The sequence below is a fragment of the Chrysemys picta genome, chromosome 2, assembly GCF_011386835.1.
Source record: "Chrysemys picta bellii isolate R12L10 chromosome 2, ASM1138683v2, whole genome shotgun sequence".
Lineage (NCBI taxonomy): Eukaryota > Metazoa > Chordata > Testudines > Emydidae > Chrysemys > Chrysemys picta.
Genome location: NC_088792.1, coordinates 800,120 through 823,725, shown reverse-complemented (window position 1 = coordinate 823,725; position 23,606 = coordinate 800,120). Strand labels below are relative to the sequence as shown.

The 23,606-nt window shown below is 58.4% G+C and overlaps 2 protein-coding genes across 13 annotated transcripts in view; one reads left to right on the top strand and one right to left on the bottom strand.

Moving 5' to 3' along the window:
* The window catches only part of SLC4A2 (solute carrier family 4 member 2), a 68,183-nt gene extending 59,476 nt beyond the window's left edge, over positions 1-8,707 (top strand). For 11 of the 12 annotated variants that reach the window (XM_065586464.1, XM_065586468.1, XM_065586471.1 and 8 more), the window contains 8 exons: positions 774-968; positions 1,491-1,748; positions 2,199-2,288; positions 4,444-4,610; positions 5,117-5,370; positions 6,428-6,597; positions 7,307-7,480; positions 8,134-8,707. In XM_065586464.1, coding sequence (XP_065442536.1) covers positions 774-968; positions 1,491-1,748; positions 2,199-2,288; positions 4,444-4,610; positions 5,117-5,370; positions 6,428-6,597; positions 7,307-7,480; positions 8,134-8,214 — 1,389 coding nt within the window. In that variant the 3' untranslated portion in view covers positions 8,215-8,707. Of the gene's footprint in view, positions 1-773; positions 969-1,490; positions 1,749-2,198; positions 2,289-3,843; positions 4,123-4,443; positions 4,611-5,116; positions 5,371-6,427; positions 6,598-7,306; positions 7,481-8,133 lie in introns of those variants that run through there. The other variant, XM_065586475.1, reaches the window with a different exon arrangement.
* Positions 8,708-8,729: 22 nt separating this feature from the next.
* Positions 8,730-23,606, bottom strand: part of FASTK (Fas activated serine/threonine kinase) — a 41,565-nt gene continuing 26,688 nt past the window's right edge. Inside the window, exon 10 of the mRNA XM_065586518.1 lies at positions 8,730-9,956. Within this exon, the coding sequence (XP_065442590.1) occupies positions 9,870-9,956 (87 nt within the window). The 3' untranslated portion in view covers positions 8,730-9,869. The remainder of the gene's footprint in view (positions 9,957-23,606) is intronic.

Here is a 23,606-nt window from a genome sequence, read left to right as displayed (position 1 = left end):
GAGCCCCTCGTTACCCCCAAGAACTCCCGAGAGCCCCTCAGCGCCCCCTGATAGCCCCTGGAGCCCCCTGTTACTCCCTGGAATTCCCCAGAATCCCCATTAGCCCCCCCAGAGTCCTTGGAACCCCCAACAGCCCCCAAGGGCCCCCCCAGAACCTCCTGATAGTCCCCCAGAAACCCTGTTTGTCCCCTAGAGCGCCCTGCTAGTTCGCTGGAGCCCCGATCGTCTTGGAGCCCCCAGAGTCCCCCGCCTCTCCCCAAACTGACACCCTTCCCCCCCCAAGGCTCCCACCTCACTCACCGTCCCCAATAGCCCTGTGAGACTTTCACAAACCCCCCAAGCCCCACAGCACCCCCAGTGCCCCGGCAGCCTCCGGAGAGCCCCAGATCATAGAATCATAGAATCATAGAATATCAGGGTTGGAAGAGGACCTCAAGAGATCGTAGGGGTGCCTTGGAGAACCCCTCTGTGCAGGGCCGCGGCTGGGCACAGGGCCGGAGTCGGGGGTCACACTGTTCCTGATGTCCCTGTGCCGTGACCCCGGGGCAGAGGTCATGGAACGACCCACGCTCGAAGTTCCCTGCCAGCCCCAGAGACCCTGCGCCCCCCGCCCCGTGCTGCCTGCCCCTCCCCCCACCTGCCCTGCCCCTCCATCCCCACCCCCATCCTGCCCCCCCACCCCAGAACCGGCCCCAGAGACCCTGGGGGGGGCAGAGGGGAGCCCCTGGCCAGGAGCACGGACCAGCCCCCCTCACTGTGTCGTGCCCCGGCAGTTCTGCACGACCAACGGGCTGGAGTACCTGGTGGGGCGCGTGTGGATCGGCTTCTGGCTCATCCTCATCGTGCTGGTGATGGTGGCCGTGGAGGGCAGCATCCTGGTGCGCTTCGTGTCCCGCTTCACCCAGGAGATCTTCGCCTTCCTCATCTCCCTCATCTTCATCTACGAGACCTTCTCCAAGCTGGCCAAGGTGTGAGCCCGGGCGGCCCAGCCCAGCCAGCCAGGGCCGGGGGATCCGACGCTGGGGTGGGCAGCAGCCTCTGGACGGGGTGGGGAGGAGAGGGCTGTGTGGATGGAGGGGGGGAGTATGGGGGGCTGTCCTGGCTGGAGGGCGTGGGGGGCTGTGGGGGCTGGAGGGGGGGAGTATGGGGGGCTGTCCTGGCTGGAGGGCGTGGGGGGCTGTGGGGGCTGGAGGGGGCAGGGCACTGGGGGCTGTCCTGGCTGGAGAGGGTGGGGTATGGGGGGGGCTGTCCTGGCTGGAGGGGGGAGTATGGGGGGCTGTCCTGGCTGGAGGGCGTGGGGGGCTGTGGGGGATGGAGGGGGCAGGGCACTGGGGGCTGTCCTGGCTGGAGGGGGGAGTATGGGGGGCTGTCCTGGCTGGGGGGTGTGGGGGGATGTGGGGGCTGGAGAGGGCAGGACACTGGGGGCTGTCCTGGCTGGAGGGCGTGGGGGGATGTGGGCAGGATCTCAGGCCCCCATGATCTCCCGGCAGATCTTCCAGGAGCACCCCCTGCACGGCTGCGGGCGGGCGAACGGGACGGGCGTGGAGAACGGCGGCGCGCCCCCGTGGAACGGGACGGGCGTGGAGAACGGCAGCGCGCCCCTGGGGAACGCGACGGGGGGCCGGGCCGGGCCGGCGGTGACGGGGCAGCCCAACACGGCCCTGCTCTCGCTGGTGCTCATGGCCGGCACCTTCTTCATCGCCTTCTTCCTGCGCAAGTTCAAGAACAGCCGCTTCTTCCCGGGGCGGGTACGTGAACAGGGGCAGCCGAGGAGCTGTGGGGGGGCCTGGGCATGGGGGGCCGGGGGAGAAGGGCTGGAGTAGAGCTGTGGGGTGGGAGGAAGGGGCAGGTTGGGGCAGAGCTGGGGGGGAGCCCCCTGCAGGCTGTGCCATGGCAGGAGGGCAGGGCTCCTGGGGGGCAGGCAGGGTTTGCTGGGGGGCAGGGAGGGCAGAGCTGGGGGCATGGAGAGGCGCTGGAGGGTGGGGGGGGGGCAGAGCTGGGTACGGGCCACTGCAGGCTGTGCCATGGCAGGAGGGCAGGGCTCCTGGGGGGCAGGCAGGGTTCGCTGGGGGGGGCAGGGGGGGGCAGAGCTGGGGGCAGGGTTCGCTGGGGGGCAGGGAGGGCAGAGCTGGGGGCAGGGTTCGCTGGGGGCAGAGCTCCTGGGCCCACCCTGGCTGGCGCTGACCCGCTTTGTGCAGATCCGTCGGGTGATCGGGGACTTCGGGGTGCCCATCGCCATCCTCATCATGGTGCTGGTGGATTTCAGTATCCGGGACACGTACACGCAGGTCAGTGAGGTGGGCCCCGTGTCAGGGACCCACAGGCTCTGTGCTGTGCCTGGACCTGCAGCCAGCTCCTGGGGGGACCCCTCAGCTGCCCTACCCCAGGGGTCCCCCTCTCCCTGCCTCCGATGGAGCCTCAGGGCTCCAGCCCTCCTGCTGCCCCCCACGAGCTCTGCCAGTGAGTCCCACGGAGCCGGGGGAGCCTCGTGCGCCCCACAGGGACCCACGCGCCCAGCCAGGACCAGCCCCGGCACCAGGAGCCTTTTCCCCCAGAGCAGGTTGCCGACCCCGGGACACCGCACGGGAAGCCCAGAGAGGCAGCGACTCAGCCCTGGTGTGGCCTGGAGCTGGGGACCCGGCTGGTTCTGTCTCCCCATCCCCGTGTCTGTCCGCCCTGGGTGGAGCCAGCGTCCGTCAGCCCGGCCCCTGGTCCCACTGGCACCGGCCGCCTCTCGGCTTCATCCCCGTCCCCGCCCAGCCTGTCCCGTGGCGCGGAATTCCCCCCGGCTGGGCAGAGCCTGCCCCACAGCCAGGGTCTGCCCCATGGCCAGGGCCCCATGGCCAAGGCCCCGCAGCGCGACGGGCCCAGCGGCTCCGGACTCCAACGCCGGGCCGGAGCTGCCCGGCCTAGGGGGATGGGGCCACGGGGACGGAGCTCTAGAGATGGGGCACTGGGGCGTTATCACCATTCCCGTGTTCGTCCCAGCCTGCTGCCCCCTGCCCCCCACCTCACTGTCCCCTGTCATGCCTGCCCCCATCCCCTCTGCCCCCCAACTCCCCATCCCCCTCACTTGCCCCTTGTCCTCCCCTGCCCCTGTCCCCCCTCACACCTGTCCCCACCCCCCTGCCCCATACCCTCTGCCCCCACCTCCCCATCCACCCTCACACCTGCCCCGTCTCCCCTGCCCATCCCCCCTCACACCCGTCCCCACCCCCAACCCCGTACCCTCTGCCCCCACCCCCGCATCCACCCTCTCACCTGCCCGCTGTCTCCCCTGCCTTCCAACTCCCTATCCCCCCTCATGCCTGCCCCCGTCATCCTGTCCCCATTCCCCCTGCCCCCCAACTGCCCATCCCCCCTGTCACGGACTCACAGATCATGCCCACTCTTGGCCCCGTGCGGTCCGTGGGGGGTGCCCCTTTTAGTGAGACAGCCCTTCTCGGGGTCCACTCTCTCCTGGGATCAGGCCCCTCCACCTCCTGGAGCCACACCTCTCTGAGCCTTAGCACGTCTGTCTCTGCCATGGGCCCCCTCGGGGAGTCCCCTCGCTCTGGACCCCCAGCGCCTCCGCCCCCCGAAGGGGTTGATGCCCCCCTGTTCTCTAGACCGGAGTGACTCTCAGCCAGCGTCACACAGGAGGGTTATTGAGAGTTGAACACAGCACAGGAAACTCTCCGGGCCTCAGGCCTGGCCTCCCTCAGCCCAGCACACTCCCAGTCTCTCTGCATCCAGGTGGGCTCTGCCTGCTCCCCCTCTCCAGCCCCGAGCCCCCCTGCTTCCCCGCTGGCATCTGAGATCACCAGCCCCAGGCCCCGCCTCTGTCCATTGTCTTCTCTCCAGGGAAACAGGGTCGTAAACCTGGGCCTCCTCTCCTGCTTCTGTCCTCTGGCTGGAACCGGCTGGTTCGGTCACTGGGTCCTCACGCTGCAGCCCATTGTCGCCCACCAGCCAGAACCGGCTGCGTCTCCTCAGCTGGGCCTCTGGGTCCGCCAGGTCACCGGTCGCTGGTCGCTGGGGTATCCATGCCTCCAGGCCATCGGCTGGGTCCCCAAGTCCTCTCTCCGGTCCTCTGCAAACACACTCCCTCTCCCCTCACCTCGTTAAACCAGTAACACCCAGGGAAACTGAGTCCCACCCCCTCCGCATGCAAACCATTGAAACTCCAAGAAACTTGTTTCTTGAAAACAAGAAAACCCCCCACTTCGTCACACCCCCTCACACTTGCCCCCTGTCCCCCCTGCCCCCCAAGTCCCCATCCCCCCTCATGCCTGCTCCCTCATCTCTCCTGCCCCCCACCTCCCCAGCTCCTGTCCCCCTGCCCCCACCTCCCTGTCCCTCCACATGCCTGCTCCCCCTTCTCCAGCATCCCCCACCCCCATTGCCCCCTGTGCAGAGGCCCCCCCCAGGTTGTCTCTCACGGCCCCCACATTCCCCCCGCAGAAGCTGAGCGTTCCCAGTGGCTTCTCAGTGACGGCCCCGGAGAAGCGGGGCTGGGTCATCAACCCCCTGGGCGAGGGCAGCTCCTTCCCCGTCTGGATGATGGTGGCCAGCGCCCTGCCGGCCGTGCTGGTCTTCATCCTCATCTTCATGGAGACCCAGATCACCACGTGAGCCGAGCCGCCCGCGGGTGGGGGGTCTGTGGGGGGACTATGGAGGGAGGCCCCGGGCTGTGGGGGCCGTGGGGCAGGGGGGGGGGCCGTGGGGGCAGGTGGGGGGGCTGTGGGGGCAGGTGGGGAGGCCGTGGGGCGGGGGGGCCGTGGGGCAGGCCCTGAGACACCGGTGCCCCCCCAGGCTGATCAGTAAGAAGGAGTGCTGGCTGCTGGTGGCTGTGGGGGGCAGGTGGGGGGGCTGTGGGGGCAGGTGGGGAGGCCGTGGGGCGGGGGGGGGCGTGGGGCAGGTGGGGGGGCTGTGGGGGCAGGTGGGGAGGCCGTGGGGCGGGGGGGGGGGGCCGTGGGGCAGGCCCTGAGGCTCCGGTGCCCCCAGGCTGATCAGTAAGAAGGAGTGCTGGCTGCTGGTGGCTGTGGGGGGCAGGGGGGAGGCTGTGGGGGCAGGTGGGGAGGCCGTGGGGCGGGGGGGGGCCGTGGGGCAGGCCCTGAGGCTCCGGTGCCCCCAGGCTGATCATCAGTAAGAAGGAGCGCAGGCTGCAGAAGGGCTCCGGCTTCCACCTCGATCTGCTGCTCATTGTGGCCATGGGCGGCTTCTGCGCCCTCTTCGGGCTGCCCTGGCTGGCGGCCGCCACGGTGCGCTCGGTGACCCACGCCAACGCCCTGACCGTCATGAGCAAGGCCGTGGCCCCCGGCGACAAGCCCAAGATCCAGGAGGTGAAGGAGCAGCGCGTCACGGGGCTGCTGGTGGCCCTGCTCGTGGGTGAGTCCCGCCGGCCGCCCCGGCCCCCCAGCCCACGGCGAGCGGGGGAGAGGTTCACGGGGCGGGCGGCGCTCAGGCCCAGCTGTGGGGCCGGGGAGGCTTTGGGGCATGGGGGGCAATCTCGGGAAGCCCTGGGGCTTGGGGGGGGGGGAGGGAGTGTCAGAACCACAGGGTCAGGGCTGCGCCCCCAGCTTTGGGACGGTCTCTGGGAGGCCCCTTCACTGGGCCAGCCCCCCTGGGGGTCCCGCTCTGCCTCCAGGGTGAGCCACACGGCCCCACCGCCCCCTAGACTGGCCCTCTGGGCCTGCAGCCCCCCCTCCCCCGTGAGCTCCGGGCAGCGAGTCCCCCGGACACACCCTGAGGGAGACAGGGAGACTTGGCCGCTCGCAGGGATCAGGGCCCCTCGCCCAGCCCCGGCAGGGACACTGCCAGCGCGGGCACAGCCGGGGTCAGTCGTTAGCGGGCGCCCGGCCTAGGGGCCTTAGGGCAGCCCGGGGCAATGAAGGGCGAAGCAGGGTCCGTCCTGGCCAGCCCCGAGCCCAGCCCGGCTGTGGGGAACCCCGGGGTCCGGCGCCGTCTGGCTGTGTGGCCTCCTTGGTCAGACTCCAGGTGAGAGCCTGAGTGTTTCCCGCAGCCCCATGTAACCCCCCTCTCCCCTCCCAGCCCTGGGTTCTCCGCCCGCCGGGAATCCTCTGTGTAGTGTGTGTGGGGGGGGGTGGGGAGGTGTCCATCCCCCTTGGGGGCGGGGGTTGCCGGGTGTCCATGTCCGGGCGATTGGATTTGCTGATGGCCAGGGGAACCCGCGCCTGTATCTCAGCCGGCCCTGGGAGCAGACAGGCCCCTTCCCTACCCCTCCCCCAAGGGCAACAAGGCCGCGTATGGGGAAACTGAGGCACAAACAAGACTCATACAAACATTACACAATTACTCCCACATTGTTACGGGGTGAGTAGTGGTGGGAGGGGACAGGGCAGTGGGGGTGTGTGTGTGTTTGCAGAGATCAGTGGGGGGGGCGGAGGGCTCACATGGGCTCAGTGACTGCCCCCCCCGCCCCCAGGCCTGTCCATCGTCATCGGGGACCTGCTGCGGCACATCCCCCTGGCCGTGCTCTTCGGGATCTTCCTCTACATGGGCGTCACCTCGCTGAACGGGATCCAGTTCTACGAGCGCCTTCACCTGCTGCTCATGCCCCCCAAGCACCACCCCGACGTCACCTACGTCAAAAAGGTCTGCGACGGGGGGGGGGGGGCGCACAGAGCCAGCGCGGGGGGGTAGGGGGGGGCTCATTGGCAGATAGCAGCCGGGGGGGGGGGGGGGTGTCCCATTCCAAACTGCAGGAGGAGGGGGGTTGGAACCAGCGTTGGGGGGGGGGGGGAGAGCCAGCACTGGGGACCCGTGGGGGGGGCACGGAGCCAGCCGTGGGGCAGTGAGCCGGGAGGGGCGGAGCTCTGCGGGTGGCGGGGGCAGGGAAAGTCGCTCTCGGCACCGGGGACCCGTGGGGGGGGGCAGTGAGCCGGGGGGGGGCGGAGCTCTGCGGGGGGGGGGGGGCAGGGAAAGTCGCTCTCGGCACCGGGGACCCGTGGGGGGGGGGCATGGAGCCAGCCGGGGGGCAGTGAGCCGGGGGGGCGGAGCTCTGCGGGGGAGGGGGGGCAGGGAAAGTCGCTCTCGGCACCGGGAACCCGTGGGGGGGGGGGCACGGAGCCAGCCGGGGGGCAGTGAGCCGGGGGGGGCGGAGCTCTGCGGGTGGGGGGGGGGCAGTGAGCCGGGGGGCGGAGCTCTGCGGGGGAGGGGGGGGGCAGTGAGCCGGGGGGGCGGAGCTCTGCGGGGGAGGGGGGGGCCAGTGAGCCGGGAGGGGCGGAGCTCTGCGGGGGAGGGGGGGCAGGGAAAGTCGCTCTCGGCACCGGGCCGGGGCGTTAACCCGTGTGGCTCCCGGCAGGTGCGCAGTCTGCGGATGCACCTCTTCACGGGCCTGCAGCTGGCGTGCCTGGCCGTGCTCTGGGCCGTCATGTCCACCGCCGCCTCCCTGGCCTTCCCCTTCATCCTCATCCTCACCGTGCCGCTCCGCATGTGCCTGCTCACCCGCATCTTCACCGCCCGCGAGCTGAAGTGTGTAAGTCCCGGGGGGGACCAGGCCACAGGACGCCCTCAGCCTCCGCCTGGCCGGGGTGGGGGTGCGGGGGCCGCCCAGGGCCCGTGAGCCCAGCCCCTGGGGCAGCCGGCGGGGCCGTGCCTGAGCTGGCCCGGTGCGCGGGAGGGGCTGGGGAGACGCTGCCCGAGCACTGGCGTGTGGGACAGCAGCAGCAGCGCCGGCCCAGGGCTCAGAGGCGGTGGGGTCTCCTGGCAGCGCTGGCCCAGGGCTCAGAGGCGGTGGGGTCTCCTGCAGCGCCGGCCCAGGGCTCAGAGGCGGTGGGGTCTCCTGGCAGCGCCGGCCCAGGGCTCAGAGGCGGTGGGGTCTCCTGGCAGCGCCGGCCCAGGGCTCAGAGGCGGTGGAGTCTCCTGGCAGCGCCGGCCCAGGGCTCAGAGGCGGTGGGGTCTCCTGGCAGCGCTGGCCCAGGGCTGAGGCGGTGGGGTCTCCTGGCAGCTCTGGCCCAGGGCTCAGAGGCGGTGGGGTCTCCTGGCAGCGCCGGCCCAGGGCTCAGAGGCGGTGGGGTCTCCTGGCAGCGCTGGCCCAGGGCTCAGAGGCGGTGGGGTCTCCTGGCAGCGCCGGGGCTGCCTCCTCCCCGGCTCCCCGCCCACCCGCCACGTTTGCGCGTCTCTCCCCAGCTGGACGCGGAGGAGGCGGAGCCGATCTTCGACGAGCGGGAAGGGGTGGACGAGTACAACGAGATGCCGATGCCCGTGTGAGGGGTGCCAGCGAGTGACCCTGTGCAGGGCTGCGGGGCACAGGCAGGCCCCCGGCTGCTGCGCCAGGAGCTGCAGCAGCATCGCCCGGACCTGCGCCATCTCCAGCACCGTGGCCGCTTGGACTGTGCCCAGCACTCCCCCAGTGCCTGTGCCACGGTAGCCATGAGACGCTCACGTCTCACCCCACGGCCCGGGCTGCAGCGCCCTGCCCTGCGGGGGGGCAGGGAGTGGGGCCCAGGGGCTGGCGCGGGAGCAACTGGGCCGTGCCGCCTGCCCCCAGCAACTGCCGTCCGAACTGTATCGTGTGCTGGAACCTGCTCCCGCCACATCCTGTGTGCCCCCGGCGGGGTGGGGGGCTGCACGAACGGACCTCCCTGCTCCAGCCCTGCCCCACCAGCCCCGGGCCCCACCCAGACAATCAGGTGTTTACTAAATTCCATGGGGTTTTATTTAAGAGAATAATTTAACTGTCAATAAACAGCTTTCTAAAGAACGTGGGGGGGCCTGGCTTGGGGGGCTGCAGGGGGTATAATGGCTGGGCGGGCGGCTCACACAACGGGCCTGGAGCGAGCCGGGCTGGTACCAGCAGCTGCTGCTCAGGTTGGTGTCGCCCCTGCACCATTTAACTGTCCCGGGGCTGGGCATGGCTGTGGTTGGACAGGAAGCAGCCCAGTGCCCCCCCCCGCTAGGCTGGGATGGGGCAACACCCCTGAGTACCCGGGGTGTGTGTGTGATGGGGCAGAGTTGTGTTGTGTTCCCGTTCCTGCCCTGCTGCAGGTCTGGCAGGACACAGGCTGTTGCTCCCAGTGCGAGTGGGGCTGGGGAAGCTGCATCTCCCCGTCAGGGGTCACTCGCTATGGCCAGACTATGCCACACCCTGCCCCCCCCGGCCATGGGCCTAGAGCCAGGCTGGCTCAGAGCTGGCAGGGCCACTCCCCTGGTAGAGTGCAGCAGGCAATACCCCCCCCCCCCAAGGCAGCCGCTCTCCGGGCCCCTGCACGGGGGCTATGGGGCACAAACCGGCCCTCACTAAACAGGACAGGACAGCACAGCTTTTTCTCCATTTTTATTGTAAACTTTGTCCCCACCACCCCAGTGGCACCTTGGTCTAGGCCTGGGGGCAAACAGCCCCACAGCTCCAGGGCCCCCCTGCCACTGTGCTTCCAGCCACCCCACGCCCTGTGCAGCCCATGGGGGAGAGGCAGTCCCAGCGGGCAGCAGGTGCTGAAGGCAGCTCAGGGAGCCCTGCCCCCCCCAGCTCTGAGGACAAACAGGCCAGTGCTCAGCCCCCATGCCCCCCCCCCCCTTTGGCAGACAGGAGCCTTGTGGGTGGAGGGGCAGGCCCAGCATGCACTGCTCCCCCTTGGGGCGCTGGCCCAGCCCTTTACACCTGACACCCACCCCCATTGCTGCACCAGCCCGACCCCCGACCCCTCAGCAAATGCCAATAAATAACAGCCCCACGCTACGCCCGCCCGCTACCGCCAGCCTACAGCCCCTGGGCCGGGGGCTGCCCTGCCCTCAGCCCCCAGGGGAGGAAGGGGGGCCCCCGGAAGCAGGGTCCTCGGCCCGCGCCGTGTCCAGCGTCACATGGCTCCGCCGCAGGAGGAGGTGGGTCTCTCGCCGTCACTGCGCCCCGGGGGCAACGGCTGCTTTCAAAAGCGGAGCTCCCGCAGCTTCTGCCGCAGATAGTGCTTGGCCTCCTCCACGCCGCTCACCTTCTCCAGCTCCATGTAGGGCAGCTGCACACAGGAGAGGAGGGTCACTTAGCACCAGCGCCAGCCTGGGGCAGCGTCCTCAGGCAGGGGCCTTGCCCCCGCGGGCACAAGGGCCTGGCTGGCGCAGGAGGGTAGGGATAGAACATGGGTCTTGGGCACAAGCGGAGCCCAGCTCCCCACCCCACCCCTGTCCCAGGGAAGCGGCTCCAGCCCCCCCTCAGGCTGCTCTTCTCCCCCCAAAAGCATAGGTCAGGTGTTGGGGTTCGTGGGGGGTGCTGCTGGCCTGTGCAATACAGGTCAGACTAAGGTGCGCTAATGGCCCCTCCATGGAGCTACGCATTCACCTAGAGGCTGGCTGCAGGTGCCCACCGCTGGCCTGGCCTGGCCCCCTCCCCACTTCCTTCCCTGACCATAACTGGCTCCTGGAGACCTTGGCTACACAAAATGCAGGTAACTCCTGCACCAGAGCAGAATCCATAGGCAGCAGAGACGGGCCCCCCCTCCACACTGCACCTGCCTGGCCTGATTCTCCCCCTGCCCCCAAGGCCATAGGGGGCACAGCGGCCACACCTGTCCCTCACTGGATCTACAGACACAAGGTCACTGCGCCTCCATCTGCCTACAAGCTCTGTCACTCGGCGTCACGGCTGTGCCGCAGGACCTCACCCTGGGGCGAGGCTGGCAGCTTCCAGACCAATGGGCCGGGGCAGGCACCCTCACGGCCATTAGCTAAACGCGGATTGCAGAACGGCTCTCCCAACTGCTGTCCCATCCCGCTGCCAGGTCCACGGCGGAGGGTTTGGTAAAGGGCTGGGCTGAGCTCCGTGACAGGCCAGTCCTCAGGACACTGAAGTTACCGAGCCAGCCGCTGAGAGGGCCGCAGTAGTTGAGGGAAAGGGCGTAAGTACGAGGTGCCAGACGCGTACAGCCAGCTGGCTACTTGCTAATCTCTGGGAAGAGACGGCCTGGCACTTACAGGCTAGTGAGCCTCACGTCATTTCATAGCTGAAAGTACAGCAAAGAACAATGATCAGACGCGCAGCTGAACGCGATATGCTGGAGCTGAGTCAACGCAGCTTTTGTACAGGGAAATCATGCCTCACCACTCTACTAGAATTCTTTGAGGGGGTCAAACAAACATGTGAACAAGGGGGATCCAGTGGATATAACGTACTTGGACTGTCTGAAAGCCTTTGACAAGGTCCCTCGCCAAAGGCTCTTAAGCAAAGTAAGCTGTCATGGGATAAGAGGGAAGGTGCTCTCATGGACTGGTAACTGGGTAAAAGACAGGAAACAAAGGGTAGGAATAAACGGTCAGTTTCAGAATGGAGAGAGGTAACTAGTGGTGTCCCCCAGGGGTCTGTACTGGGCCCAGTCCTAGTCAACATATTCATAAATGATCTGGAAAAAGGGGTAAACAGTGAGGTGGCAAAGTTTGCAGATGATACAAAATTACTCAAGATAATTCAGTCCAAAGCAGACTGCGAAGAGCTAAAAAAGGATCTCTCAAAACTGGGTGACTGGGCAGCAAAATGGCAGATGAAATTCAGTGTTGATAAATGCAAAGTAATGCACATTGGAAAACATGATCCCAACTATACATATAAAATGATGGGTCTAAATTGGCTGTTACCATTCCAGAAAGAGACCTTGGAGTCACTGTGGATAGTTCTCTGAAAACATCCACTCAATGTGCAGCAGTCAAAAAAGCGAACAGAATGTTGGGAACCATTAGGACAGGGACAGATAAAGACAGGAAGTATCACATTGCCTCTACCTAAATCCATTATACACCCACATCTCGAATACAGTGGGCAGGTCAGCTCACCCCCATCTCAAAAATAAGGTATTAGAAGTAGAAAAGGAACATAGAAGGGCAACAAAAATGATTAGGGATTTGGAAAAGCTTCCATATGAGGAGAGACTAATAAGACTGGGACTTTTCAGCTTGGAAAGGAGACGACTAAGGGGGGATATGATAGAGGTCTATTAAATCATGACTGATGTGGAGAAAGTAAATAAGGAAGTATTATTTACTCCTTCTCAGAAGACAAGAACCAGGGGTCATCCAATGAAATTAATAAGCAGCAGGTTTAAAACAAACACAAGGAAGTATTTCTTCACCCAACGCACAGTCAACCTGTGGAACTCATTGCCAGGGGATGCTGTGAAGGCCAAAAGTATAACTGGGTTAAAAAAAGAATTAGATAAGTTGTGTGCAGATAGGTCCATCAATGGCGATTAGCCAGGATGGGCAGAGCTGCAACCCCATGTTCTGGGTGTCCCTAAACATCTGACTGCCAGAAGCTGGGACTGGATGACGGGACAGATCACTTGATAATTATCTTGTTCTGTTCATTCCCTCTGAAGCACCTGGCCCTGGCCCTGTCGGAAGCTGGGATACTGGGCTAGATGGACCCTTGGTTTGACCAGTGTGACATGCTGCATGCAGCTTGGTTTTGCCCAAGTTTCACTGTGGTTCACGGAGGTGAAGGGTTTGGTTTAAGTGAAAATCAGATGCCACCTTGGAGAGGAATTTAAGGGGGGGTGGGGTGGGTCAGCCTCACCTTACCCCCAGGGACAACACTGTAAGGAGGAGGGAATTTGCCACATTGGCTTAAACCTTGCTAACTCTCTTGGCTGGAGCAATAGTCATGAGCTGGAGAGCACATGGACCAGGGGATACGGCCCCTAAGAACTACAGGCCAGGGAGGTTCCTGACTGAGGAGACAGACCTTGGAGAAACTTCCAAACAGTGGGACGAGAGAACATGGCATCTGAACAAGCGAATATTTGGCTGCTGAGGCAGCAGCTGCCTGAACCCAACAGGCCGTTCTCTGCCCTCCGGCTCCTGTTCTCTAGACTCGGGAACAAAAGATGACAGAGGCTGGCTGTAAAGCGGATGGACGACTCTCTTCCCCTCGAAGCTGCAGCCTGGGCTGGGGATTATGGACTATCAGGGTTGGAAGGGACCTCAGGAGGTATCTAGTCCAACCCCCTGCTCAAAGCAGGACCAATCCCCAACTAAATCATCCCAGCCAGGGCTTTGTCAAGCCTGACCTTAAAAACCTCTAAGGAGATTCCACCACCTCCCTCCCTAGCTCCTTCGGGGCTCTTGGATGTACTGTTGGATTTCTGTTGGGCTCAAGGAGCCTCTGGCCACTGCCCGCTAGCCCGGTTCATTTAATCTTGGTCTTACGGATTCCCTTTTGTTCAGCAGCTCGTATATGTTCTGAGTGTCTCTTCCTGTTTGTTTCACTAGGATCTATGCCACCTGCGGGGATTTCACTTCCTTTGCTTCTGACCTGAGAGCCTATTTGACCATCTGCCTCGTATTTCAATCTCTTTCTGAAATGTAGTGTCACTGTCATAGAATATCAGGGTTGGAAGGGACCTCAGGAGGTATCTAGTCACACCCCCTGCTCAAAGCAGGACCAATCCCAACTAAATCATCCCAGCCAGGGCTTTGTCAAGCCGGGCCTTAAAGACCTCTAAGGAAGGAGATTCCACCACCTCCCTAGGTAACCCATTCCAGTGCTTCACCACCCTCCTAGTGAAAAAGTTTTTCCTAATATCCAACCTAGACCTCCCCCACTGCAACTTGAGACCATTGCTCCTTGTTCTGTCATCTGCCACCACTGAGAACAGCCGAGCTCCATCCTCTTTGGAACCCCCCTTCAGGTAGTTGAAGGCTGCTATCAAATCCCCCCCTCATTCTTCTCTTCTGGAGACTAAATAACCCCAATTCCCTCAGCCTCTCCTCATAAATCATGTGCTCCAGCCCCCTAATCATTTTTGTTGCCCTCCGCTGGACTCTTTCCAATTTTTCCACATCCTTCTTGTAGTGTGGGGCCCAAAACTGGATGAGGCCTCACCAATGTCGAATAGAGAGGAATGATCACGTCCCTCGATCTGCTGGCAATGCCCCTACTTATACAGCCCCCAATGCCGTTAGCCTTCTTGGCAACAAGGACACACTGTCGACTCATAAGAACATAAGAGCGGCCGTACTGGGTCAGAACAAAGGTCCATCCAGCCCAGTATCCCGTCTACCGATAGTGGCCAATGCCAGGTACCCCAGAAGGAGTGAACCTAACAGGTAATGATCAAGTGATCTCTCTCCTGCCATCCATCTCCACCCTCTGACAAACAGAGGCTAGGGACACCATTCCTTACCCATCCTGGCTAATAGCCATTAATGGACTTAACCTCCATGAATTTATCCAGTTCTCTTTTAAACCCTGTTATAGTCCTAGCCTTCACAACCTCCTCAGGCAAGGAGTTCCACAGGTTGACTGTGCGCTGTGTGAAGAAGAACTTCCTTTTATTTGTTTTAAACCTGCTGCCCATTAATTTCATTTGGTGGCCCCTAGTTCTTATATTATGGGAACAAGTAAATAACTTTTCCTTATTTACTTTCTCCATGTCACTCATGATTTTATAGACTTCTATCATATCCCCCCTTAGTCTCCTCTTTTCCAAGCTGAAAAGTCCTAGCCTCTTTAATCTCTCCTCATATGGGACCCGTTCCAAACCCCTAATCATTTTAGTTGCCCTTCTCTGAAGCTTTTCTAATGCCAGTATATCTTTTTTGAGATGAGACCACATCTGTACACAGTATTCAAGATGTGGGCGTATCATGGATTTATATAAGGGCAGTAATATATTCTCCGTCTTATTCTCTATCCCTTTTTTAATGATTCCTAACATCCTGTTTGCTTTTTTGACTGCCGCTGCACACTGTGTGGACGTCTTCAGAGAACTATCCACGATGACTCCAAGATCTCTTTCCTGATTAGTTGTAGCTAAATTAGCCCCCAATCACACTGTATGTATAGTTGGGGTTATTTTTCCCAATGAGCATTACTTTACATTTATCCACATTAAATGTCATTTGCCATTTTGTTGCCTAATCACTTAGTTTTGTGAGATCTTTTTGAAGTGCTTCACAGTCTGCTTTGGTCTTAACTATCTTGAGTAGTTTAGTATCATCTGCAAACCTCACTGTTTACTCCTTTTTCCAGATCATTTATGAATAAGTTGAATAGGATCGGTCCAAGGACTGACCCTTGGGGAACATCACTAGTTACCCCTCTCCATTCTGAGAATTTACCATTTATTCCTACCCTTTGTTCCCTGTCTTTTAACCAGTTCTCAATCCATGAAAGGATCTTCCCTCTTATCCCATGACAACTTAATTTACGTAAGAGCCTGTGGTGAGGGATCTTGTCAAAGGCTTTCTGGAAATCTAAGTACACTATGTCCACTGGATCCCCCTTGTCCACATGTTTGTTGACCCCTTCAAAGAACTCTAATAGATTAGTAAGACACGATTTCCCTTTACAGAAACCATGTTGACTTTTGCCCAACAATTTATGTTTTTCTAGGTGTCTGACGATTTTATTCTTTACGACTGTTTCAACTAATTTGCCCGGTACTAACATTAGATTTACCGGTCTGTAATTGCCGGGATCACCTCTAGTGCCCTTTTCAAATACTGGCGTTACATTACCTATCTTCCAGTCACTGGGTACAGAAGCTGATTTAAAGGACAGGTTACAAACCATAGTTAATAGTTCCGCAATTTCACATTTGAGTTCTTTCAGAACTCTTGGGTGAATGCCATCTGGTCCTGGTGACTCATATCCAGCTTCTCGTCACTGTGACCCCTAGGTCCTTTTCTGCAGAACTGCTGCCTAGCCACTCGGTCCCTAGTCTGTAACAGTGCATGGGATTCTTCCGTCCTAAGTGCAGGACTCTGCACTTGTTCTTGTTGAACCTCATCAGGTTTCTTTTGGCCTGATTTCTCTAAGTCCCTCTGTATCCTATCCCTAACCTCCAGCGTATCTACCACTCCTCCCAGCTTAGTGTCAGCTGCAAACTTGCTGAGAGTGCAGTCCACGCCATCCTCCAGATCATTAATGAAGATATTGAACAAAACCGGCCCCAGGACCGACCCTTGGGGCACTCCGCTTGATACCGGCTGCCAACTAGACATGGAGCCATTGATCACTACCCGTTGAGCCCGACGATCTAGCCAGCTTTCTATCCACCTTACAGTCCATTCATCCAGCCCATACTTCTTTAACTTGCTGGCAAGAATACTGTGGGAGACCGTATCAAAAGCTTTGCTAAAGTCAAGGAATAACACATCCACTGCTTTCCCCTCATCCACAGAGCCAGTTATCTCATCATAGAAGGCAATTAGGTTAGTCAGGCATGACTTGCCCTTAGTGAATCCATGTTGACTGTTCCTGATCACCTTCCTTTCCTCAAAGTGCTTCAGAATTGATTCCTTGAGGACCTGCTCCATGATTTTTCCAGGGACTGCACTCGGTCCTGCTCTGTGCCAGGAAGGGATAACCCTCCATCTGCTGTGTTCAGCCAGTCAGCGCCCAGGCTTTCAGGGCAAGACATGGAGACTGGGGGGGACAGTTTGCTCTTGAACCTGTGGCTGCAAGTCTGGCCAGCTGGGGAGACAGACTGGTGGCTGTGTGGACGGATGCAGTAGGGCTGGGAGCCAACAGAAGCCAGGACAATAAGGGGCTATGTGTACTACCAAGGCTACATCCTGCCAGATGGATCCTATGAGCCGGGGTGTCAGGGAAACAGGAGGAATGGCATAAAAGAGAACTTCAAATCAGAGGATGAGGGAAAAGCCTGGAGGGACCCTGGTCTGGCACCTGCTCTGGGGCAGACGAGACGACATCTGCTCTTCTTGTCGGTGGCAAAGCAGGTCCATCGTAGCCGGGCCCCATGTGCGGAACACAGAGAAGAGTCCTTCAGAGCCCACCCTGCCCCATGGGAGCTGTCCTGGCTGTGAGGTGAGCCAGCAAAGCATGGCTTGTTCCTGGAAGGGGATGGGCCCTGGGAGCTACCCTGTGCAGAGAGAACCATGTCCTAGCTGCTCACTTGCAGACTGGGGTGAGCAGGACCAGCCCTGCCTGTTGCTACAATACCATGCGGAGGTGGGTCTCTGGATCTCACTGCTGAGATGACATGGAATTCCAGCATATGGATAGAGTAGGGGACCCTTTCGGGGACCCTATGCCTGGAGTTCGTAGCTGGTTTAGAGGCCCTCCCCTATCTGCGGTGAGAGGGGTGCAGAAGGGTAACCCTTTGCACCGTCTGAGGACTGTGTGCCAGGCTAAGGGCTGAGCAGAGATGGGGCCCACCTATCGAGGAAGGGTATCTTTGGGTACAGACTGGCTAGCCTACTTAGGCTTTAACTCAGGTTGGATGTGGGCAGGAGACAAAAGCCCACAGGTACGGCAAAAACATGGAGACCTGGGAGATGGGTCAGAATCTGCGGGGAGCATGGGCCGTTATAGGAGGGACAAGGGAGAGACAAGAGGGAACATAGTGGGGAAATCAAATCAGTATCTTAGATGTCCGTATACTAGTGTGAGAAGTAAGGGGGAATAAGCAGGAAGAACTCAAAATGCTAGTGAATAAACAGAACTATGTATCATAGCTGCCATCACGGAGACTTGGTGAGATAACACGCATGACTGGAATATTGGTATAGAAAGGTACAGCTTGCTCAGGAAGGACAGGCAGGGGAAAAGGAGGAAGTGCAGCCTTCTATATAAAAAATGTACACACTTGGACAGAGGTTGAGATGGAAATAGGAGACAGACTTGTTGAAAGTCTCTGGGTAAGGATAAAGGGGGTAAAAACCAAGGGTGAGGTCATGGTAGGGGTCTACTACAGACCACCTGTCATAAACATACAGCTAAGGGTAGCATAAAATCCATCCTTTACCTGTAAAGGGTTAAGACGCTCAAGTAACCTGGTTGGCACCTGCCCAAAAGGACCAATGAGGGGAGAAGATACTTTCAAATCTGTAGGGGAAAGTTTTCGTTTTGTGCTTTCTTTGTGTTCTCTCCGGGTCAGCGAGGAACCAGGGCAGGGAAAATACATCTCCCAAAGCCAGACCTGAACTAAAGGCCTCTAAGATTACAAATTGTAGGTAATAGGAAGGAAATGCGTTAGATTATCTTTTGTTTTAGCTTATGAATTGTCCCTGTGCTAACAGGGAGGTTTATCCCTGTTTTTGTAACTTTACAGTTTTGCCTAGAGGGGAAATCCTCTGTGTTTGGAATCTTTTTGTTACCCTGTAAAGTTATCTTCCATCCTGATTTTACAGCAGTGATTCTTTTATCTTTTTTTAAATAAACTTCTTTTAAGAACCTGATTGTTTTTCAGTGTCCTAAAGACCCATGAGTTTGATCTGTGCTCACGTTGTAACCAATTGATTGGTATATTATTCTCAAGCCTCCCAGGAAAGGGGGTGAAAGGGCTTGGGGGGATATTTTGGGGAAGGCAGGGCTCCAAGTGGTCCTCCCTAAATGTTTGTGTAAATCACTTGGTGGTGGCAGCAGTATTCATCCAAGGACAAGGAAGAATTTGTGCCTTGGGGAAGTTTTTAACCTAAGCTGGTAGAAATAAGCTTAGGGGGTCTTTCATGCGGGGCCCCACATCTGTACCCCAGAGTTCAGAGTGGGGGGGGGGGGGGGGAGAGAATCCTGACACCACCTAACCAGGAAGAAGAGGTGGATGAGGCTTTTTTTAAACTAACAAAATAATCTAAAGCACAGGACTTGGCGGTGATGGGGGACTTCAACTACCCAGACATCTGTTGGGAAAACAACACAGCAGGGCACAGATTATCCAACAAGTTCTTGGAATGTATGGGAGACAATTTTGTATTTCAGAAGGTGGAGAAAGCTACTTGGGGAGAGGCTGTTCTAAACTTGATTTTAACAAATAGGGAGGAACTGGTTGAGAATTTGAAGGTGGAAGGCAGCTTGGATGAAAGTGATCATGAAATGGTAGAGTTCATGATTCTACGGAATGGTAGGAGGGAGAACAGCACAATAAAGACAATGGATTTCAAGAAGGCAGAGTTTAGCAAACTCAGGGAGTTGGTAGGTAAGATCCCATGGGAGGCAACTCTAGGGGGAAAAACAACTGAAGACAGTTAGCAGTTTTTCAAAGAGACATTATTAAGGGCACAAGAGCAAACTATCCCACTGCGTAGGACAGATAGGAAGTTTGGCAAGAGACCACCCTGGCTTAACCAGGAGATCGTCAATGATCTGAACCTCAAACAGGAGTCCCACAAAAAGTGGAAACTCGGTCAAATTACAAAGGATGAATATAAACAAATAACACAAATCTGTAGGGACAAAATTAGAAAGGCCAAGGCACAAAATGAGCTCAAACTAGCTAGAGACATAAAGGGTAACAAGAAAACATTCTACAAATACATTGTTTCAGAGTAGCAGCCGTGTTAGTCTGTATCCGCAAAAAGAACAGGAGTACTTGTGGCACCTTAGAGACTAACAAATTTGTTAGTCTCTAAGGTGCCACAAGTACTCCTGTTCTTTTTACAAATACATTAGAAGCAAGAGGAAGACCAAAGACAGGGTAGGTCCATTACTCAGTGAGCGGGGGAACAATAACAGAAAATGTGGGAAATGGTAGAGGTGCTAAATGACTTTTTTGTTTGTTTTCACCAAAAAGGTTAGTAGCAATCAGATGTGAACACCAGTGAAAATGAGGTAGGATCTGAGGCTAAAATAGGTTAGATCACTTCAAGTCACCAGAGCCTGGTGAAATGCATCCTAGAATACTCAAGGAGCTGACTGAGGAGATATCTGAGCCATTAGCAATGATCTTTGAAAAGTCATGGAAGATAGGAGAGAGTCCAGAGGACTGGAAAAGGGCAAATATAGTGCCCACCTATAAAAAGGGAAATAAGGACAATCCAGGTAATTACAGACCAGTCAGCTTACCTTCTGTACCTGGAAAGATAATGGAGCAAATAATTAAGCAATCAATTTGCAAACACATAGAAGATAATAATGTGATAAGTAACAGTAACATGGGTTTGTCATGAACAAATCATGTCAAACCAACTTAATAGCTTTCTGTGACAGGGTAACCAGTCTTGGGAGGGCAGGGGGTGGTAGTCGTGGTACATCTTAACTTTAGTAAAGCTTTTGACACTGTGTCGCATGACTATCTCATAAACAAACTAGGGAAATACAACCTAGATGGAGCTACTATAAGGTGGGTGCAGAACTGGCTGGAAAACTGTTCCCAGAGAGTAGTTATAAATGGTTCATGGTCATGCTGGAAAAGGGCATAACGAGTGGAGTCCTGCAGGGATCAGTTCTGGGGCCGGTTCTGTTCAATGCCTTCATCAATGAGTTAGATAATGGCATAAAGAGTACACTTATAAAGTTTGCGGACGATACCAAGCTGGGAGGGGTTGCAAGTGCTTTGGAGGATAGGATTAAAATTCAAAATGAGCTGGACAAACTGGAGAAATGGTCTGAAATAAATAGGATGAAATTCAATAAGGACAAATGCAAAGTGCTCCCCTTAGGAAGGAACCATCAGTTGCACACGTACAAATGGGAAATGCCGGCCTAGGAAGGAGTCCCGCGGAAAGGGATCTGGGGATCATAGTGGATCACAAGCTAAATATGAGTCAACAGTGGAACACTTGCAAAAAAAAAAAAAAAAAAAAAAGCGACCATCATTCTGGGATGTATTAGCAGGAGTCTTGTGTCCAGTTCTGGGCCTGACATTTCAGGAAATTGGAGAAAGTCCAGTGAAGGGTAACAAAAATGATGAAAGGTCTAGAAAACATGACCTATGCGGGAAGATTGAAAAAACTGGGTCTGTTTGGTCTGGAGAAGAGAAGACTGAGAGGGGACATGAGAACAGTTTTCAAGTACATAAAAGGTTGTTACAAGGAGGAGGGAGGTAAATTGTTCTCGTTAACCTCTGAGGCTACAACAAGAAGCAATGGGCTTAAATTGCAGCAAGGGAGGTTTAGGTTGGACATTAGGAAAAAGTTCCTAACTGTCAGGGTGGTTAAACACTGGAATAAATTGCCCAGGGAGGCTGTGGAGTCCCTGTCATTGGAGGCTTTTAAGAGCAGGTTGGACAAACACCTGTCAGGGATGGTCTAGTTATTACGTAGACCTGCCTTGAGTGCAGGGGATTGCACCAGGTGACCTCTCGAGTCCTACCTTTCTATGATTCCGATGTTTAGTGGGCTGGGAAATAGACCCCAGACAGCCTCGGAGCGGGCGGAGGTGAACTCTGGCGAGTGGTGTCACGTGTATGCGTGATACCGTGTAACCTAACAGCCCAAGCCAGGTTCTTGTTGCAGTTGCAGAGTTTCCCTTGGGGTGGAGACCAGGGATGGCCTGACACCTCTCGAGGAAGGTGTAACTCTGCCCACGGGCAATCCAGACAGCCCCTATGAATTCTGTGCACAGGGAAGAGAGGCAACTTGTTGTAATTCACTCTCAGTCGCAAGGAGCAAAAGGCTGAGGGCAGGGTAGAGCGTCTCTCAGAGGTGTGCGCCAGCCCGGCCAGGCATTCTGCGACACTGCAAACAGCTAGAGCCTTGTAAGGGAACAGTCCAGTCGTGCTGTGAAGCAGGGGCAGCCTCTGGGCCGGACAAACTGCTGTGTGAAAACACACATGGGGAAGGTTGACAGCCGCACGACAACCCTGAGCATCTAGAGGGTGTGAGGGAGGCTCGTGTTGCCTTCTGAACTGGAGCTGATGGACTAGTTCAGCCACCTCCCCCTTTTCTTCTGGGATAAGTGGTGAGAACAGAAGTCCCTCCTTTTGAACTCCTGAGATGGGTCTTCTACAGCTCCTGTGGGAGACTGGGTGTGACGAGCAGGGAGGGTTTGACCTGGGAATGGAGCCTGGGAGTTGCACTGAGGTACCTGAGCTGTAACCTGAGCCAGGAGGGGGGTGGGGGACCCGACACCTTCTGCCCGGAGACGGACAAAGGAGAGGAGGAGCAGAGCGGAGGAGGGAGAGCTGCTGGAGGGATTTGGGAGTTTTTAGTTTGGGGCTGGGTAGTGCAACGCAGGGAACCCCAAGCTGGGGTCTAAGCTCCCTGCGCTCCCCAAGAGGACTTGATTGAGGGGTCCTGGTTGTATCTACAAGCTCCGCTGTAGACTGTGTTCCTGTTCTCCAATAAACCTTCCGCTTCACTGGCTGGCTGAGAGTCACGGTGAATCGCAGGAAGCCGGGGGTACAGGGCCCTGAGTCCCCCACACTCCGCGACAACTGGTGGCAGCGGTGGGATCTACTGCACCCCGTGGACGGTGCTTCCTGCAGTAAGTGACTGGGGAGCAGTAAAACGAAGGGGGATCGACGGGGACCAGGTGGGCTGAAGAGTCAGAGAGAGACGGTTCAGGGGGGGATTAACCCCTGGGAGTGTGTGACCAGTGAAAAGGACTGTTGCAGTAACAGGGTCCCCCGGGGGGATCACAGCGAGCGGGCCCGGGGCAGAGGAGTCTGCAACTCGACCCTGGCAGAGAGGTGGTGACCTGAAGAAGGGCTGGCACACTAGGGGTCTCCCTGGAACGGTGGAAAGCGGAGAGCACAGGCCGGCGAGTGGGCAGCAGGAGGATGGATGCTAAACGCCTTAAGAGCGACCTGGTGGAGCTGTGCAGGCAGAGGGGGCTGCGCACTGGGAGGTTCACCAAAGAACAGCTCATTGCCCAGCTGGAGGAGAGGGATCGCTTGGATAAATCGAGCCCTGTCCCTGAGGGAAGCCGCCCGGCGGATGCAGCGTGGGCCCCGGGGCCTGACCTGGCTGGGAGGGGGCAGACTGCTGCCGAGGACATCCCGAGACCCTGCCTACCTATACCTAGGGGAGGGGTTGGGGGAAGCCCAGCGAATACCGAGGGCAACCTGACCCCAGCAGCAAGCAGGGGATCGTCCCGGCGGAGCTCCCCGTCCCAGGAGCAGATGCGACTGGAATGTGACAGGGAGCTGAGACTGAAAGAGCTCGAGTTAAGGCAGCAAGAACTGAAGCAGGAGCAGGAAGAACGGGAAAAGCAGCGTCAGCATGAGGAGAACCAGCGTCAGCATGAGCGGGAAGAGAAAGAGAACCAATGTCAGCATGAGCTGGAGCTGGCCAGGCTGAGGAGCAGTGAGGCCCCGGCTGCGGGGAGCGAGGGGGGACCCAAGACTGCAAAGAGCTTTGATAAGTGCTTCCTGGCCCAGCGTAAGGAGGGGGAGGACATGGATACCTTCCTGACGGCCTTTGAGAATACCTGCGAGCTGCTTTAGGTTGACCCTGCAGAGAGGCTCCAGTTTCTCATCCCCTCACTGGACTCCACAGCCAGGGAGGTGTACAGGCGACTGAAAGGGGCGGAGACAGGGGACTACGAACTGTTCAAAAAGGCCCTGCTCCACGAGTTTGGGCTGACCCCTGAGATGTACCGGAAAAGGTTCCGAAGTCAGCGTAAAATCCGTGAGGTCACATACCTACAACTGGCCAACCGGGCTCAGGGGTATGCCCGCAAGTGGACAGCTGGGGCCCAAACTAAAGAGGACCTGCTTAACCTATTCGTACTGGAGCACGTGTATGAGCAGTGCCCATCCGACCTGAGGCGATGGTTGATGGACCAAAAGCCAGAGAACCCGCGACATGCAGGCCGGCTGGCCGACGAGTTTGTGAACAGTCGGTCAGGGGACAACAGGGAGTAGTCCCAAAGGAGCAGGCCCGCCACAACGCAGAGAGAGAGTCATTATGGGACCTCCCAGCAAGGAAATATGGAGAACCCCCACCAAAGGGGAACATCCAGCATCAGGTCCATCCGACCCCTTGAGCTGCAGGCT